The sequence below is a fragment of the Cucurbita pepo genome, chromosome 1 (assembly GCF_057944985.1).
Source record: "Cucurbita pepo subsp. pepo isolate OVF chromosome 1, ASM5794498v1, whole genome shotgun sequence".
In the NCBI taxonomy this organism is placed as follows: Eukaryota; Viridiplantae; Streptophyta; class Magnoliopsida; order Cucurbitales; family Cucurbitaceae; genus Cucurbita; species Cucurbita pepo.
Window position 1 is genome coordinate 17,083,156 of NC_141798.1, and position 14,776 is coordinate 17,097,931.

Genomic DNA, 14,776 nt, shown 5'->3' on the forward strand with positions numbered 1-14,776 from the left:
ACTCATGCCAATAAAGAACAATCGTAGTAGAATAAGATAACAGACAATCAAGAGGGGAATGACCTCGTGCCTACCACCATATTAATTCCCACACGTAATATCCTGACCTAACGAAACAAATAGACTAAAAGTGTTTCTCTCTTAAGCCTGGTTCTATAATCTAACATAGCTTATCGTCACGACTTGTCTCTCAATTACCTATACACGTTAGACTTAAATACTACTACAATTCACATCTCATGCAATAACTTAACCGATTTCGTTCATAATCCAAGGTCTACACGAAACTCTATTTGTTTCATTCCAATTCACCATAACGCATAAGCTTTATTAAGAAATTAAGCCAAATATACCAATCCCGAGTCTAAGTTATAGCAAACATTTCTCTTTCATATTCACTCGTGCAAAATTTATTCAAAATTGAGCCGAAAATTCATAATAAATATTTGTATAATTGAAATCCGTTCAAAAAGTGACCAAGCCAATCTAATTGGATCGAATTAGATGGTTAGATTAAACCGTTTAGATTGAACCTGTTTAACTAAACATATTAATTTAGGTGGATAAAATTGCCGACCTAAATTAATAAAAATATTTCTAATGCCACTTAAATTAATAAAAATATTCTTAAATTTTGTATATCTAAAAAAAACAGTAAAAATTTTAATAATATCTTTGAATTAAAAAAATGTCAAAAATACCCTTAAAATTTTTAAAAAATCTAAAAAAGTACCTTTAAATTAAAAAATTTTAAAATTATAGTTTTGAATCAACACGGTTACTATTTTATTTAAAAAATATCCTTAATTTTTTTAAAAAAAAATTAAAAACACCATTTAATTTTCAAAATTTTCCTTATTTTGTGGTTGTAGTTCTCATGCTCATCAATATCTGAGACACCAAGTACTATGTTAGCTAGAACGTTGTGCCTTCAAGGGTGGTAAACACTAGGTGGTATGCCAGCGAGAACGGTTGTGTCTCAAGGGGGCAGAGACTGGATGGTATGCCAGTTAGATCGTTGTGCCTTCAAGGAGTTAGACACTCAGTGATATGCCAGCAACGACGTTGTGCCATTGTTGAAAAGGGAAACCGTACACCCGACGATGATGCATAATGGGCCAAAACAGACAATACTACTTTACCTTAAATTAATTAATTTATATCGAGAACTCATTACACTTATTTTGATTATTCTAGACATGATTAATGTAAATTACTTAATTATCGATTCAATAATGTATAATATTAATTAACTTATTAATTAGTCTAGGGATCATAATATTGAAATTATTTTTATTACTCTTATTTTTTTTTCCTTTATTTTTTTTCGTTTCTTATTTCAATTTTTTATTTTCACTTTAATTTTCTATTTCAATTAGTAATAATGCAATTTAATCCAAACTTATTTAAATAATCTAAATTGCCCACACTTTCACATCAATAAATAAATAAATAATGGGAATTTATTAAAGTAAATTATAAAAAAAAAAAAAAAAAGAAATCAAATAGATTTATAAAAATTAATTTTGACATAATTTAGTTTGGTAGAAAGTAAATTATTACAAATTTTAAGGTACATATAATAAATTACTAAAAATTAAAAATTAAATTGTTATTTAAAGAAATAAAAGGACAGATTTTTTTTACCATAAAAGGAAAGTAAAAGGCTCAAAAGAAATCTACTACTATTGGTAATATTAATAATAATAGTAATATTATTATTATTATTATATAATAATTTTTATGTGTGAGATATCTATATTTAATAGCTAGGTTTATAATTGGTAAGTTTCAAATTTATAAGTTACAACGGCATTCTCATATTTGAGTCAAGAACAGAGCAGCCATTACAGAGCTTTAACCATATCCATTTCCATGGAAGATTTGAAGCCACGACCTGCTAATTCCTCCCCCCTCACTCCCATCGGCTTCCTTGAGAGAGCCGCCACCATCTACGGCGACTCTCCGTCAATCATATACGGCGACACCACCTACACCTGGTCGGAGACTCACCATCGATGCCTTCAACTCGCCTCTTCCCTTTCCTCCTCCGGCATCCAGAGAGGCCACGTCGTCTCCGTCATCTCTCCCAACACTCCCCCCATGTACGAACTCCACTTTGCTGTTCCCATGGCCGGCGCCATTCTCAACACTATCAATACCCGTCTGGATGCTCGAACCATCTCCATCCTGCTCTGCCATAGCGAATCAAAACTCATATTTGTCGATCAGGCCTTTTGTGATATAATCCATAATGCCTTGGACTTGTTCCCGCCGGAGATAAACCGGCCAATGCTCGTGCTCATTGCCGACGATGCTGTAGCAGAGGAATCATCGTCCTCTGTTTTGAGTCAAGGAAATTTTGTGGGTTTGTATGAGGAAATGATTCGGAAAGGGGATTCAGATTTCCGGTGGATTTTTCCGGCGAGTGAATGGGATCCAATCAGTCTTAATTACACCTCTGGAACCACTTCCTCGCCGAAGGGAGTGGTTCACTGTCACAGAGGAAGTTTTATAATAACAATGGATATGCTTCTGGAATGGGGAGTTCCAAAGCAATCGGTTTATTTATGGACATTACCCATGTTTCATGCTAATGGGTGGAGTTTCAGTTGGGGAATGGCCGCCGTCGGCGGCACAAATATTTGCATTAGAAAATTCGATGCGGCATTGGTTTATTCCCTGATTCGCCGCCATCACGTGACACACTTATGTGGTGCTCCGGTGGTGTTGAATATGTTAACAAACTCTCCAGACATCCGACCACTTGATTGGCCGGTTAAAATTCTCACTGCCGGAGCTCCGGTGCCTGCCACAATTCTGTTCCGTATTGAATCATTGGGGTTCGATGTTACTCATGGATATGGCCTGACAGAAACAGGGGGGACTGTTGTTTGTTGCTCGTGGAAGGCAGAGTGGGACCAACTACCGGCGGTGGAGAGGGCGCGGATTAAGTCGCGGCAGGGGGTGAGGACGGTGGCGACTCCGGCAGTGGATGTAGTGGATTTGGAGACTGGGGAGAGTGTGGCAAGAGATGGAGTATCGATGGGAGAGATTGTTTTAAAAGTTGGGTCGCTGATGCTTGGGTATTTTAAAGATTTAGAAGCGACGGCGAAGTCGATGACCGAGGAGGGGTGGTTCCTTACCGGAGATGTTGGAGTGATGCATCGTGATGGGTATTTGGAGATAAAGGACCGGTCGAAGGATGTGATTATAAGCGGCGGAGAGAATTTGAGCAGCGTTGAGGTGGAGTCGATTTTGTATGCGAATCCATCCGTGAATGAGGTGGCGGTGGTGGCACGACCACACGAGTTCTGGGGGGAGACGCCGTGTGCGTTTGTGAGCTTGAGAGAGGGATTGACTCAAAAGCCGACAGAGGAGGAGATTATTGAGTATTGCAAAAGGAAGCTGCCGCGGTTTATGGCGCCGAAGACGGTGGTGTTCATGACCGAGCTACCAAAAACGTCGACCGAAAAGATCCAAAAGTATTTGCTTAAGGAAATGGCCATGTCAATGGGCCCTCCATAGAGACATTTTATAGAACTATCCTTACTAAGTTAGTAATAAATGTTAGTAATAAATGTTATCGCTGTTACCGTTTTTAAATCTTGAAAATTCGAATCTTGAATTTAGAAATAAGTTTCTTCTGAAAATAAATTTGTTCTATCATTTTCTTTCAATTAATACATTTTGAATTTCGAGTTGTTACACTTGAAACACGATACTTGAAAACTTTTTCATATGATTACTTGTTGATCGCGGACACTCACACACTTTCGTCATCAGTAGCTACATGAGTTGATGCAACAGTATATTCACTCACTTCAAAGTATTCAATAGGGACAAACTAATCATTGTGTAGGTAATCAACTTGGTCCAACAATAGCTAATTAAGAGAAAAATAATTGATTTATAAGCGAGGAATACAATCTTTATTGATATAAGATCTTTTGAAAAAAAAAAAAAAAATCATGAGAGTTTAAGGTGTATTCTGTTCGAGAACTCTAGAGAAAGAGTCGAGCCTCTATTTATGGGAGGCATTCAAGGACTCAAGAGGCCTATGAGTCGAGCATCTATCTATGGGAGGCATTCAAGGACTCAAGAGGCCTATATGGGAGGCGTTCAATCTTCCTTTCTACAATTTTGGAATTAAAGAAAAAGTTTGTTACGTCTATGCATGATTGGATTCTCGAATAACTTAATAGTGGAACTGTTATCACATAACATACTGATACACTTGTCTTGAACATGACCAAGTTTTTCCAAAACTCTCCTCATCCACATCCCTTGACAAGCACAAGACGCGGCTGCCACAAATTCTGCTTCAGTGGTGGACAACGTAACTACAGGTTGTTTTTTAAAGGACCAAGACATTGCTCCATCATTGAGTAAGAACACATAGCCAGAAGTGATTTTCCTGTCATCTATATCTCCAACATAATCATTGTCAGTGTATGCTATCAACTCTCCATTATCCCTTTTCCGATAAATGATTCCTAAATCTACAGTACCTTTTAAGTATCTCAGCACTCTTTTTGCAGCTTGAACTTAATAAACATGCTCTCATCATTACCAGTAAAAATTAGATCGTCATCATATAGACTAACAATCAAAATTTTACCTCCATCTCTTGTTTGTATGAATAAAGTATGGTCACTGTTGCACCTCTCAAATCCTTCTTTGACAAAATGTGCTTCACTGTACGATGCACGTGGGGCTTGTTTAAGGCCATATAATGCCTTCTTCAATTTGTATATCTTGTATTCTTGATCTTTTTTCTCATAACCTTGTGGTTGCTCAACAACGGCGGCTTCTTTTAATTCTCCATATAAGAAAACACTTTTCACGTTGAGTTGATACACGTTCCAACTATTCCGAGCTGCTAAAGCAATTATCATTCGAATAGTATCTCACCTAGCCACAGGTGCAAACACCTCGGTATAGTCTATACCATGTTGTTGTGCATAACCTTTTGCTACCAACCTGGCCTTATACTTGTCAACTTCGCCATTTTCGTTGAGTTTGGTTTTGAAAACCCGCTTTACTCCAATCTTCTTCATTCCTTTAGGCAAATCTGTCAACTCCCAAGTCTCATTTCGTTCGATGGCTTCAATCTCCAAGTCCATTGCAACTCTCCATTTTGAACTTTGAACAGCTTTTTCAAAGGTAGTCGGATCTGTAGTTGAGGTTAATAGAACTAAATTGTTTGCTCAGCTTCTTTAGAAAATTCTCCCCCGCTCACATAATCTTCCATCCATAATGGTGCTCTTCTGTTCCTCACTTCGGGAGTGCTTTCTTCAGATGTTGAGGAATTTGATTCAGATGACACACTGGAATATATACTAACTTCCCCTTCTTCTTCTGCTATCGTCTCCTCTTCAGATTCTTTCTCACTCTGGTCATGTTCGCTTCCTTCTATATTACTATCTTCCCATTCGAGGGTATCAAGTCTAGCTTCTTCATTAGTTTTCCCCCAATTCCAGCATTTGTTTTCTTCAAAAATCACATCTCTGCTTACAACTATCTTCTTAGACACTGGATCAGAGTCTATATGCTTTAGACTCTTCACTCATCCCTAGAAGCACACATTGAAAACTTTTATCATCTAACTTCTTTCTCTTACCATCTGATACATGAACATGCCCCATGCATCCAAAAACTCGAAAATAATCAACATTAGATTTTACGCCACTCCAAGCCTCCTCAGGAGTCATATCTTTCACTACCACTGTAGAACTTCTGTTGAGCACGTGCATTGTCTAGTTTACTGATTTTGGCAAGAAATTCTTTACAATTTGCTTCTCTGATAATATACTTCTAACCATGTTCATAATTTTTCTGTTCTTGCGCTCAGCTACATCATTTTGTTGGGGAGTGTAGGCTGCAGTAAGTTGTCTACTGATATCATTAATTTTGCAAAAATTGTTGAACTCATGAGAGGTGAACTCTCCACCCTTGTCTATGCGTAGACAACGAATAAAATATGCATCAACACTCTCACCTTCTGATTTCAATCTCTTTCCTAAGAGCTTGGAGTTGAGCTCTTTTAACTTTTGTGGAACCGGTACTTTATTAAGGATCGTTTCCTTAATAGTTCGATCAATGGCTTGGAATAAATAATTCTTGACCTTCAAGTCTTTCAACTTCTGGTCTGCAATTGTTTTTTGTTGTGCTTCCATAATCTCTACTCCTTCTGTTGTGGCAGGGATTCCAGTCTCCATCAAAGACCAATAATTAGTTTATAACTGTGAGTGATTAGACTTATTCAAATAACTTTGTTTAATTGAACCATATTAAATGCATTAGTTTCTCCATTAATTATATTTGATATGAAGAAGTTAGATTATATCACTAATTGAATTAGTTAAATCATATAATTAAAACTAATTTATTAGTTAGGTTTCCATTTAACTTACATCTTCATACAAATAATAATAATAATAATAATAATAATAATAATAATAATAATAATAATAATAATAATAAAATAATAATAAATAAGAGAAAAAAAACCCCAAAATTAGAAGAAAAAAAATTGTCTCACCTCCCATTGGTTGAGAAGGTGGAGAATTGGACTCCAATGTAAAATGGAGGTTCCTTGGTCTTCCTTTCATCACATTTGATAAGCCAATTAGAGAATACATTTTCTAACCGTTTCAAGCCAACATTTCAGCTGATCATAAGCTCGAACCCTTTTTTACTAGTTTTAACTTTTTAGAAGCGTTTAAGGTTAGTATGACTATGACTACATTTTAGCTAGTTTAGAGTCAAGTTTACCCTTCTTTACTAGTTTCAATGAAGCGTTTAAGGTTAGTATGACTATGACTACCTTTTAGCTAGTTTAGAGTCAAGTTTAAATTATTTTATGCAAAATTAGGTGAACCAATTTCAGAGAGCGCGTTAAACTAGCAACAAGGAGTCGTACTAGTACTAGTTTCAGCTTAGGTCAACCAAGTAAGTGGTTCTACTATTGGTTTGGTTGGAAGAATTGTTTTATGTATAATGACACGTGCCCAGTGACCTTGCACGTGTTCTTTGTGTGATATGGTTTGATATATTATGTTATGTGTCGCTATATGAAATGTCAAATAATATTATGGTATAAATGAAATGTCATGTTATGTTACGATAAACTATGTTATGTTATGAGATGCCATGATGTACTATGATATGTTATGTAAGGTCATGCTATGCTATGAAATGTTATAATATGTTTTGAAATAAGGAAAATCTACGATGTGCAACCCAGATGCCAGGGTTTGAAAATTATGTTATGTATGAAATGATTTATGAGAGTTTACGTACACATATTATCGAGTGTGATATGTGATGAAATAATGAGGTTGTCTTGCATGATTTATTACGACGGAAAATATGGGGACCTCATGCATAATTGTATATTCATGTGCATCGGGATATATTCCCTTTACGATGAGTACGGACGTGTACAGTATAAGACTAAAATGACCATCATGTTTACCATGAGCTACAATGGTCACTATTCCCTCAGGGTGTTCGACAATAGTCTAGAGAAGCTAGCCTAACCTACAGGGCCAGGGGGTATGCGAGCCCGCCTGGTGGGCTCATGCTCACACGTAAATATACATGTTATTCTTATATTTTAGGTAAAAGCAAGACACCCCTATACAATTTTATGAAATTGTGTGCCACCCATTATCGTGCCCATGATAAACTCTGGGTAGCCTAGTGTAAATATATATATATATATATATATATATATATATATTTTTGAACTATTATATTATCGTTCTCTTAACTTAGCTGACATTAACTCTACTAATATTCATTTAACAACCAATTTCAAAGTCCTTTATTTGAAATCAAATTCAAACTTCTACAATAACCTATCATTATTAAAAAATTTAAAATTAAATAGAAACTAAGTTTAAACGAGTATTAATTTTGAAGAATCAAGAAACAAATAGAAAAGATGTTCAAACTTTTCTTCTCTCCTTTCCATAAATGAGTGATAGATTGACGGTGTATAAATTCAAACATTTGTTGCATCTCTTGTAGAATAATCACAGAGAGAGTTTGGTTGTTACTCTTCAACCTAACTTGTTTGACCATTGATATCAACAAAGAGGATATAGTAAGAATGTACAACACTTGGTTTTCAAGGCGTCCAGTAAAGTTAACCTTCAAAGACCGAGCGGTAAGGAATTTTGGTTTGATTTCGAACATAAAGCTACCCACTTATAAGTCATCTTCTTTCTCTTCATCTAACATGAAATAATAAAAACTCTTATAGGACTCACCTTTGATGTGTAACGACCACAATTCCAAATTTAGACGATCAAAATCAGTGTCAAACTCAAGAAGCCAAACTTTGGATAATATCTACATCCCAATATTTACCAATATTTCAAAGAAGGTAAGTATATCTCCTTTTTACCTATTTAGGTAAATAAAGATGAACTAAAAAATAGGTTTTATATTAAGCATATTATTGAAAATTTAAAAGTCTCAAACATATTTTTGAAACAAAATACAAAAGGTAAGATTAGTTTTCAAAATTTTTGAAGCTTTCTCCCATCCACCTTTAAATATAAAGAGTTAGACAAACACGACTCTCTCACAATGATATCATATTGTCCACCCTGAGCCTAAACTGTTAATAGGAGAGTATTCTTTGATTATAGACTCATAAATATTTCTTAAATTAGAGGATGTGAGACTTTCATTAACGTAAACAATTAACTAGAGTTGTGTCGGGATGAGATGGGAGTCTTCGTCCCAGGCACCTATGGTTAGATAAAAGCTATGGTTTTCCTGTTAAACTTAATTAGTTGTTCTTATACTTGCAGAGGCAGAAACAGAGCAACCATTACAAACCACTCACCATGTCCTCCAAATCTATTTGCAATGATGATTTGAAGCCAAGATCGGCAAATTCCCCTCCCCTCACTCCCCTCGGCTTCCTGGAAAGAGCCGCCACCATCTACGGCGACTCTCCGTCAATCATCTACGGCGACACCACCTACACCTGGTCGGAGACTCACCATCGATGCCTTCAACTCGCCTCTTCCCTTTCCTCCTCCGGCATCCAGAGAGGCCACGTCGTCTCCGTCATCTCTCCCAACACTCCCCCCATGTACGAACTCCACTTTGCTGTTCCCATGGCCGGCGCAATTCTAAACACTATCAATATCCGCCTCGACGCTCGAACCATCTCCGTCCTGCTCTGCCATAGCGAATCAAAACTCATATTTGTGGATCAGGCATATTATGCACTAATCCAAGATGCCTTGGCCTTGTTCCCGCCGGAGACAAACCGTCCAATGCTCGTCCTCATTGCCGACGATGCTGCAGCAGAGGAATCATCATCCTCTGTTTTGATTGAAGGAGATTGTGTGGATTCGTATGAGGGAATGATTCGGAAAGGGGATGCAGAGTTCCAGTGGATTTGGCCGGCGAGCGAATGGGATCCAATCGTTCTTAATTACACCTCTGGAACCACTTCCTCGCCGAAGGGAGTGGTTCACTGTCACAGAGGAAGTTTTATAGTAACTCTGGATATGCTTCTGGAATGGGGAGTTCCAAAGCAATCGGTTTATTTATGGACATTGCCCATGTTTCACTGCAATGGATGGAGTTTCACTTGGGGAATGGCCGCTGTCGGTGGCACAAATATATGCATTAGAAAATTCGATGCCGGATTGATTTATTCCCTAATTCGCCGCCATCAGGTGACACACTTATGTGGAGCTCCAGTGGTGTTGAACATGCTAGCCAACTCTCCAAGCAACCCAACTCTTGATTGGCCTGTCAAGATTCTCACTGCTGGAGCACCATTGCCTGCAGCAGTTGTGTTCCACACTGAATCGTTGGGGTTCGATGTTACTCACGGATATGGACTAACAGAGACAGGGGGGCCAGTTGTTTTCTGCTCATGGAAGGCGCAGTGGAACCTGCTACCAGGCATGGAGAGGGCACGAATGAAGTCGCGGCAGGGGGTGAGGGCAGTGGCAATGACGGCTGTAGACGTGGTGGACTCGAATACTGGAAGGAGTGTGAAACAAGATGGAGTTTCGATGGGAGAGGTGGTTCTAAGAGGTGGGTCGATCATGGTTGGGTATTTGAAAGATCCAGAAGCGACGGCGAAGTCGATGACCGAGGACGGGTGGTTCTTTACGGGAGATGTTGGAGTGATGCATCCTGATGGGTATTTGGATATAAAGGACCGGTCGAAGGATGTGATTATAAGCGGCGGAGAGAATTTGAGCAGCGTTGAGGTGGAGTCGATTTTGTATGCGAATCCATCCGTGAATGAGGCGGCGGTGGTGGCGCGACCGGATGAGTATTGGGGGGAGACGCCGTGTGCGTTTGTTAGCTTAAGAGAGGAATTGGCTCAAAAACCGACCAAAGAGGAAATTATTGAGTATTGCATAGGCAAGCTGCCGCGATTTATGGTGCCGAAGACAGTGGTGTTCATGACAGAGCTGCCGAAAACGTCGACCCGAAAGATCCAAAAGTATTTACTTAGGGAAATGGCTATGTCAATAGGTCCTATATAGAGGATCTCTAAAAACAATCCTTGAAATATCCTCATATTAATAATAAATGTTTTCACAAAAATAAATAAATAAATAAAAGTTAAACAAATAAACTGGGGATTTAAAATTTAAAATTTTTAAATTTTTATTCAGAATATATACATTAATCAGTTCACAATAGATAGATTAATTTATAATGTTTGGATGAGCACAGATGCCTATATTAGGATATCCACGTGTCTTGATATTATGGGGACTCCTTTTCCTCCGTGGCTCTAGCAGTATGAGTGTGTGCTAGTTGAAGGACAGATCCAAGGGGTACATATACACTCGTTTTGTGAGTCCATGTGCACGTATGTGGACCATGTGGAGAGAATTTGTAACGACCCAAATCCACCGAGAGTAGATATTGTTCTCTTTGGGTTTTCTCTTTCGAACTTCCCCTCAAGCCTTTAAAACGCGTCTGCTAGGGGAAGGTTTCCACACCCTTATAAATGGTGGTTTGTTCTCCTTTCCAACCAACGTGGAACATCACAATCCTACCCCCTTTGTGCGGGGTAGGATTGAAAGCAGAGTTCAAAACCATGGAAATGTTTTTTTATGAAATGATTAGCCCCAAACATGATTGCATTTTCTAACCCAATAGTAGGGTTACTTAAGAGTATTTCTTATTTTTCGGTAAGAAATATCTGCACCGATGACGATGCCGCTGTGATGACAATGGGACTTAAGTTAGGATAGATCCATTGATGTTATTTATAGCCCTTAAGTTAAGATTATAACATTATTTTATTTAAACTTCACATTATTGATTTTCTGCTATATTTTTTATAAAAATTTTACCATAAGCGTTCATAGTCCATGATATTGTTTATGAAACATTTTAAAAGAATGTTTTTGCATGTAACAGTCATATTGCAAATGGAATCAGAGCAGTAAGATGTGATTCGGGATGATCCAATGCGGAAGCTTATGGGTATGTGATACCCAAGTAAAAGATGCGTACATAAATTAACGGAGGCTACGTTATGTCTATTTTATAATTTTATAACAATATTCACATTATGTTTGTTCTTATATGAAAATTATTATTAATTTTAATCAATTTCTTAAAAATATTAACATCAAAATTAATAATATTCACATGGTGTCCATTACCCTTCATTAGCATCAATTTAATTTGGAAATAATGAACCTACATGTATCTATTCATGTATGTTCTTATACATGTATCTGATATATACATGAACAAGTGACCCTTCAACACATGTATCTATTAGTGTCTCTTCAACACCAAAAACATGGACCAGAAAGATCAAGAAGTATGTGTTGAAGGAAATGACCATGTCAATAGGGCCTAAACCGAGTCGTTTGTGAAGAAATCACTAAAAATCGAGTTGTTCATACATTATTAAACAATGTTATTAGTGGTTATTTTATTTGATTTATTGTTTTAAAATTTTTAATTTAAACAAACATATCTAATCGTCAATTAACCTGTCTAATTATCTTGGTAGATCTTATCTTGTACTGTGAACAGTGCTATCGGATTATTATGGGGAGTATTTAGAAATCTCCACCTTATTAGGTTATGGAGTCTAATATTTTCTTAGCTATTCAATAGTATATATTGTAAACGGCTATATAGAAAATCTCCATCTTGTATGCATGTCACCTGCACGTGGAACCGTCCAACTCGATTGTGAAGGCGTGTCGGAGCACATGTAAGGTGTTTTTCAATTCGTTCGGTCTCTGTTGGCTTGTTTTTCGTCCTGGTTTTGATATTGAATCTTGAATCAAAATCTACGAGCGAGTTTTTAGGAAATTTGAAGCTTAACAAGCAGAAACAGAAGCTAAGGAGGACACACTTTATCTAGATAAGTAGTTACACAAACTTTAGGCAAAGGTAGGCTGGTTATTGAGTATTTTTTATACTCATCTCGTTCTCTTTTCTTTTTCAAGTATTGGTCGAAGTGGGTAGGTATTCGGAACTGAATCACCACATAGGAGTGTTGACCCAGGGTACCAGTGTTAATTTGTATTCTTTTCTTTGGTTTTCGCACTCGTTTCATACCTGTAAATATCTAAAAGAATACCTATTTTGTATTTCTGTAACTAATCAAACATGCTAATAAATAAATCCACATTCAATGATCTTCCATTAAGCATATGCAGTGCAATCTCAAAGTTCTTTTAACTTTGAATCTTATTCATATAATCTTAATCGTGGGAGAGTAACCTACGTCATTCGAAATTCTTATCTTATTGGGTATGATTCTAGTAGACAATCTCATATACATGTAGGGAACGACCCTATCATGTAGGGTACAATCCTAGAGGATCATCTTATATACGGGTAAGAAATGACCTCCCACAGGTGTTCATATCGTCAAGGCACGATCCTAGTAGAAACTTGTGCATAAAGAGAGTGACCCCATATGTATTCTCGTCTCACGTAGAGCACGAACCGAGCACAAGCATAATAAAATCACAACATATATTATCATGTAGAGCGTGACCCTAATAGAATCATATCATATACATGTAAGGAGTAACTTCACATGTGAATTCATATCACTCAAGGCATGACTTTGTAGCTACCATCTTCGATACATTTACAACATTAACAATTTAGATAGTTCAATTCTAGAGTTAGTTTGTAGGAAAATAATAATAATCAAGAGGGGAGCAACCCCGTGCCTACCAACTATGACACTCATGCGGACCATTGCTCGTATCTAGACAAGTTCACTACTATGGAGTAGTTGGTGACCTCATATTAGTCCCCGCACATATCCTGGCCTACTGAAACAAATAGATTACAAGTGTCTCTCTCTTACGCCTTATTCTGTAATCTAACATAACCTATCATAACGACTTGTCTCTCAATTACCCATATACGTTAGACTTAAATAATATTACAATTATCTTAAATAATATCACATCGAGTGGTCTCTCAATTACCCATACTTTACTGATTTTGTTCATAATTCAACTAAGACGTAAGATTATTGTTCCATTATTTGGTTCATTCCAATTCACCATAATGCTTAGGCTTTATTAAGGAATTAAGCCAAATGTATCCATCCCTAGTCTAAGTTATAGCAAACATTCTCTTTCATATTCACTCGTGTAGTGAAGCTAAAAAAACCTATTCAAATAAGCTACGTATCGTGAACGAAACGCGCAATAGTAGTTTATTATCTCCCTTTACAATTTTGACAATTCTCAAAATTGAGCCAAAAATTCATAATAAATATTTGTACGGTCCAAATGAATTGGTCCAATAACCAAGCCAATCTAACTGGATCCAATTAGATGGTTGGATTAAACCGATCAGGTTGTACGGGTCTAACTAAACATATTAATTTAGGTTGCGAACCTAAATTAATAAAAAATATTCTTAATACGACCTAAATTTAAAAAATATTCTTAAATTTTGTGTGTCTAAAAATAATTAAAGTTTTAATAATATCTTTAAATTAAAAAAATACCAAAAATATCCTTAAATTTTCAAAAAGATCTAAAAATTCTAAAAATATAATTTTAAATGAACCTACGGTTAATATTTTATTTCAAAAATATCCTTAAATTTTCAAAAAAAAAAAAAAATTAAAAATATCCTTAACTTTCAAAATTTCCTTATTTATCAAATGTAAGTCATAGTTCTCATGCTCATCAATATCAGACACCAGACGGTATGCTAGGGAGGACGTTGTGCCATAAAAGGCTGTAGACACTAGGTGGTATGCCAGCGAGAACTGTGTCTCAAGGGGGTAGAGACTGGGCGGTATTCTAGTGAGAATGTTGTGCACTCAAGGGGTTAGACACTGGGTGGTATGTCAGCAAAGACGTTCGAGAGGGGAACTGTGAAGCTAACGACGATGTGTAACGGGCCAAAACGGACAATACTACTTTACCCTAAATTAATTAATTTATATTGCGAGCTCGAACTTATTTGATTATTTTAATAAATTGCTCGGTTATTGATTGAATAATGTATAATATTAATTTAACATATATCAACTTATAAATTATTCTTATACTGAGGTCTATATTTGAGTTACGTTTTCAAAAAAAAAAAAAAATTAAATAAATAAAAAAATTAAAACATGAATAATAATAATATATAATAATAACAATAAAGTCTACTTCTCTTAATAATAATAATAATAATATTATTATTATTATTATTATTATTATATTATTATTTTCATGTGTGATAGATCTATGTATTTAGTAGCTATGTTTAAAATTGG

General features: G+C 36.3%; 1 protein-coding gene and 1 pseudogene across 1 annotated transcript; both read left to right on the plus strand.

The window, feature by feature from the left end:
* The first annotated feature begins 1,837 nt into the window (after window positions 1–1,837).
* On the plus strand, window positions 1,838–3,680 carry LOC111789012 (2-methylpropanoate--CoA ligase CCL4). The gene has a single exon (XM_023669627.2). It carries the CDS (start codon window positions 1,876–1,878, stop codon window positions 3,526–3,528), a length of 1,653 nt encoding a protein of 550 aa, XP_023525395.2. The 5' UTR covers window positions 1,838–1,875; the 3' UTR covers window positions 3,529–3,680.
* A 5,118-nt stretch (window positions 3,681–8,798) lies between these two features.
* Window positions 8,799–10,626, plus strand: LOC111789002 (2-methylpropanoate--CoA ligase CCL4 pseudogene; annotated as a pseudogene).
* Window positions 10,627–14,776: the final 4,150 nt, after the last annotated feature.